At 39.2% G+C, this 5,356-nt stretch overlaps 2 protein-coding genes across 4 annotated transcripts in view; one reads left to right on the top strand and one right to left on the bottom strand.

The window, feature by feature from the left end:
* Positions 1-5,356, top strand: part of LOC108752860 — a 23,293-nt gene that overhangs the window by 8,289 nt on the left and 9,648 nt on the right. The window lies entirely within an intron of this gene.
* Positions 1-5,356, bottom strand: part of LOC108752855 (janus kinase and microtubule-interacting protein 1) — a 20,910-nt gene that overhangs the window by 12,029 nt on the left and 3,525 nt on the right. For all 3 annotated transcript variants that reach the window (XM_018494013.1, XM_018494014.1, XM_018494015.1), the window contains exons 5-6: positions 4,893-5,006; positions 3,020-3,109 (exon numbers count right to left, since the gene is read on the bottom strand). In XM_018494013.1, the coding sequence (XP_018349515.1) occupies positions 3,020-3,109; positions 4,893-5,006 (204 nt within the window). The remainder of the gene's footprint in view (positions 1-3,019; positions 3,110-4,892; positions 5,007-5,356) is intronic.

Raw genomic sequence — 5,356 nt, 5'->3', positions numbered from 1 at the left:
GGAAGCTGCAATCTCGCTTGCAATTACGTTGAACGTAACGGAAAACCACGAATGGATAATCACGTGTAAAACGAGGAGAGACAAGGGAGACGCAGACCGTAATCCTTACCTCGTTCCACGCGAACCCCATGAAGCGCACGTTGATGTTGAGAATTCATATAACGGGCGTGAAAGGGGGAGTATCGGGACGTCGGTATACGCCGGTATACCTGGTAAACGATACACGACGGAGAGATCCCTGCAGATCCCTCGATCGTCTGTCACACCCGGGACACGCACGGAAAAGTGGTGCGGGCAGAACGTCGCGTCGGAAGAACGGTGCGCGCACGGCCGACGTCTAGGCCAGACTGAAGCGAGGCACCTCCGATAATCGCGGGGGCCTTCTACGCTACCTGTGTGTGCGGAGTTGCGAGCGCGGACCCGTTCCTCTCTTCCATTCCATTCGGAAAGTTACAGGCGTATCTACGGTTTGCTGACCTGGCAGGAACTTAAGCCCGAGACACAATGAAACGTAAGATTAGGATCATAACTGCCTCCCTCTTCCCTCCCCCTCCTCCCCTCCCTCTCCCTCCCCTCTCCTCCCCCCTCTTCCTCGTCAAAGGGTGTGACGCGAGACAATGCGCTCGTGTACCCTCCTATGTGTCATCTTCATGTCACGTATCCGTGTGATTTGGAGAATTTGCTAATTTAGCGTTAATCAAGACAGAATTTTTTTCTTGGAAAGAAAGAATGAATGAACTTTTGTTATCGATAGCTTCCATTATTATTCTTGATATTAAAAGAAATAACGCTTAAGCAGCTTTCCAATAAGGGTTGCTAGGTCGTGCGTGTTTCTCTTCGCGAAAGGAGAGTGTTTCTTAAAGAGAGAGTATATATATTAGATTTGAGATTGAGATTGGAAATTGAGAAGAGTCTCGAGAATGAAGAGAATGAAACGTTTCTCCCGTTTCCATTTCTTCTTTTTAGATCAGAGTTCACGGCAACCGTTGCCAAAGGAAAGAAAGCTTTTTTTATCGCTTTTACCGCTTTTACTAGTAGATCTCGCAGCTACCGTTAGCTAGCTCGATTAAGCGGCGATAAGACGGGAAAGGGTGTCAATTATATTGCGCAGCGCATAACTACAACCTTTTAGCTGCGACCGCTCGCTCGCATGGCGACCTTTAAGTTCCTTTAAGATGACGAAGATGCGTATAATACACAATGCACGGACCGCGCAGATCGTCTTGCGACGTGACCCGGTACGTTGACCCGGTGATATCACGATATCCGAGTACCTTCGGCTAAAAGCGAACCATCAAGATATGAAATATCCGTCGGATTCAGCGATTCGTAATGGCTTCGTTGAATCATTAAACGCTTCGACGAAAGTGAAGACCGCTGTCCGAAAAGTAGCGACATAACTGTTGTCAGTGCATCTCTTGGAACATGTCCAAATATCTAAGATGCTTAAACGGTGCGGTATCGTTTTAAGCGCACTTCGGTATCGCTTCACATAATGGTTCATTAACCCTCCATCGCATCGGCGAGCCATCACACTTTATAGCTTTGCGTTTAATGACGTAATTCTAATGACTAATGGCTTCTTTTAGTACTTCTCTGACAAAGAAAAGAAGTAAATAGGACACGGGTAACTTCCGGTTTATGAGATGTTCTTTAAAAATGATATTTAACACAAGTACTGTTATTAGGACAGGATGGCAGTGTTAAGAAATCGAGTATATACTGAGTCGTTGATTTTAACTCTGAACGAATCGAGTGTCCATGCCAAAGACTTCTAGGAACTTGATGCTGTATAAACTTACATCGGAAGTCACACGATATGATAATCGCGTGCACCGGTCCTCAGGGTGAACCGTTGGATTGTTCACACGACGGTTCTTTACCGTCGCGCATATCTGAGAACGAATGAAATAAGGAAGAATTCAGAGTGAGATACCTGACAAGAATGAGACAAGAGAGACTATTGATATTCGTTTCGTTCGTGATAAACGATCAATTAAAACAGATGTAAAAATGTGCTGTAAATGATTTAAATGTCAATATTTGAAGAGAATATTAATATTTAGATTGAAAGTATTGAAAAAATATAAATATTATCTTATTTATAATGTTTCTGGACTTTTTTTCGAATGGCTCAAAGTTTCAAGCAGTAGAATCGTTAAAAAAATTTCTATGAATAAATACATGTGATATACAATAGAATGTTCTATATAGGTCACGTTTTAACTCTGTAATCAAATTGGAATTAACTTTTACTAAAATGTGGAAAGTCTATAAATAATGAAAACAGACTAATTATGAGCCATTGAAAACAAGAGGCTTTTAAAAAGATAAGTTTATAAATTCGATTTATAAAGTTTCGATTTATAAATTTCATTAATAAATATAATTTCATGTTCTCGACAGTGTTTCTTCCAAAATTGACGTATCTTTTTCATCACAAAAATATTATAATACGATATTAGCAACGATATTAATGAATTAAATAATAAAAGATTCTGGCAAATTTTAAGTATATAAATGCCAACCTTATTTAACTTTATAAAATATTATTCAACTTGATATTTATAACATTTAATTTTAATTAAATGAATATTAAATAAAATTTCGATTTGAGATCAACTTACGACACTTAATTTTGAATTAAAGTCTTGGAAATAATATATAATATGCATTTATCACAACTTATTTAAAAAAAAATAATAATTTTCAACAAAACTAATATCGTACACACGATTTATCTAAGTAGCTATTATTTTGAAGACTCTGCATTATACTCGTACCAGATTAGAAATAGAGATCGAGATTGAGATTGAGATTGAGATTGAATTCTGCCAATCAGAAAAAAGAAAACCAATATCAATGGACTTTCCTTTGATCGATCAAATTCAATCTCAGTCTCAGTTTCTAGTCTGATACGAGCATTAGAGAGATTCTGGTATTTAAAGATACCAGGTTTATCGTATTCGCGACATGTCTCGCGGAAGCGGAAACACGGTAGATAAATGCAGATACTCACCATCTCTTGCTCCGCCGGCGCCAACTTTCGACGTTTCAAGAGCTTCGACAGCTTCTCAATCTCTCGGCTCTTGCCACGCAGCTCATCCATCTGCAAAAATCCGCAAAACTCGTTTGAATGCGGCGGATCTCTCGCGCGTGGACACGTGTGGCGAAAGTTGCAATGAGAAAAATTAACATCGCCAGCGATCGCGACGAAGAATGGGATACACAGCGATGACGAAGGGGAGGGGCAGCGATCGGTCCCTTTCGTACCGCTTTCGAGCTCTCACCTCGTCCCACCGCGTTCAGTCAGGCTTGTCAGGCCCCGGGGGCCTTTTTGCCTTCACCTTGTCTGTACAGGTGTGGGATGAGAGAAACGCCGCGTTATCCGTCGATGTCTTTAAGCATTCACGGCGTTCGCACGTACGAGCGCGTGCTTTTTGTTCCGGTTGCACATACGATAGCAGTACATGATTTCTGAGAACGATGAATCATCTGGCGAGCGGAAATCTTAAATCAATTATTACCATGATCGGATTACGATCGGAACGTGACGGCCGCGCACATAAACGAGCGCTGCGCCGGTTGATAATCCTAACCGAACGGCATTTTCGTTTCAAAACAATGCCTACAGTCGAATCTGTTCGATTCTCAGCGTTAAAATACTCGATTTACTTTTAAATATTTGAAAATTTGATTTAAAAATCCAAAAGAGTCTATTACAATTTCGTCCTCTAATAATTACCATTTTTAAATGGATAATCAGTAAAATTACCCCGTGATGCTCGAATTAATTTTCATTAGGCTTCCATTAAATAAATGAGATTCATAACTCTTCATTTTTGGTCGCCCCATATGCCAAAACCGACTCAGTCTCCTTTCGTTATCTCCGATATTTGGCTGCTTGCCAAGAATCAGGTCGCGATCGTATTAGTCTACGCTGGCAATGCGGTAGACAACATTACTGCACGATTTCAACCGCAATGTAGTGGCATGTTAGGAAGCGGGAAGTACCTCCCCGAGCTACACGGCGTGCCGATAGGAATAAATATATTAGAATTAAATATAGCGTCTGATGCGGGCATAAACGGCGGTAACGCGGTAGAAATTAAACATGGCTTGAAATAAATCGTTGGATGCAAGTTTTCATTCATTATACATATAATTATCGCATTACTTTAAAAAAAAAATGAAACTAAAACAAAATTAATCCGTCGTTGATTAGAGAAAGAAATCATTAAAATTTTTTTTATTTTGATATGTTTGAATATCAGATAACAGAATAAAAAAAAAAAAAATAAAAAAAGTTTTTGTAGAGCGAATTTGTCGAATTATTTACATAGTACTCATGTCAGCATCGAAAGGATTAAATTAAAAAATCAGTCGATTAAACTAATACTTCGAGACGACACGTAATTTCCCGTATTCGTTGCTGCACGTACAATTTGCCCTGTAATTTGCAAATTGTTGAATCACATCCGAAATTCCGGGGCCCAAGAATATATAGCGTGGGAAACGCGTGATCATTTTGGGTAATCGCACAGCGAGGGGCATTCTTTTTCGTCGATGCCTATGGCAAACTGTTCGCCATGTCGGTAAAACTTTTGTCCGAATAAGCGTCAGACCGGACTACTGCATTTTGGACAGACTCTTTTCTAGTTAGTGCAGACCAATACCTCAGGGCATAATTTTTTAATAAGCATCTTCGAAGAGTCTCGTGCTGACGCTAGCGCTCTCGTATTCGTGAAGGAGGATATTTTTATGTGCCCGAGTGGTGAATCGCCCTCAGAGCGATATTATTCGTTATTCTTGCTTCGAGCAACGTCACGGCCGTATAATTATTAAGAGCTATTAAGCCATTTATTGATACTTCCGATATCTAAATTATTTACCATTTTTATAGCTTCGCTGCGAAGTGATTTTCGCAATGCGGAAAGTTCAGCTTCGTGATTTTCCCGTTGAGCTCGTATCTCAGCGATGCGAGTTTTCTCGGCATTTAAAGCGATCTAAATGTAAAAATATCTCTTATAAGCGAGAACTGTATCATAAGAAGAACGACGTTTATTGTGATAATAAATCGTAATAAATCAATGACAAACTTGTTAAAATAAATCAGAAATATATATATATATATATATATACATATATATATATATATATATATATAATGTAATTGTAATTATTAAAATAATCAATATTTAGCATTAAAGTTGATCACTTATAAATTTAAGTTTCAAAGTCCCTCTAAAGTTTAAACTCTACAAATTTAAAAGATTAAAGGATTAGCTCTTACGCGCAATTTCTCTTCGAGTTTCTCGTTTTCTGCGCGTAAATTTCGTATTTCCGCTTCCAGACG

This window comes from Trachymyrmex septentrionalis, unplaced genomic scaffold, assembly GCF_001594115.1.
Source record: "Trachymyrmex septentrionalis isolate Tsep2-gDNA-1 unplaced genomic scaffold, Tsep1.0 scaffold62, whole genome shotgun sequence".
NCBI lineage: Eukaryota > Metazoa > Arthropoda > Insecta > Hymenoptera > Formicidae > Trachymyrmex > Trachymyrmex septentrionalis.
The sequence above is the reverse complement of the archived record's forward strand: the minus strand, read 5'-3'. Positions and strand labels throughout refer to the sequence as shown.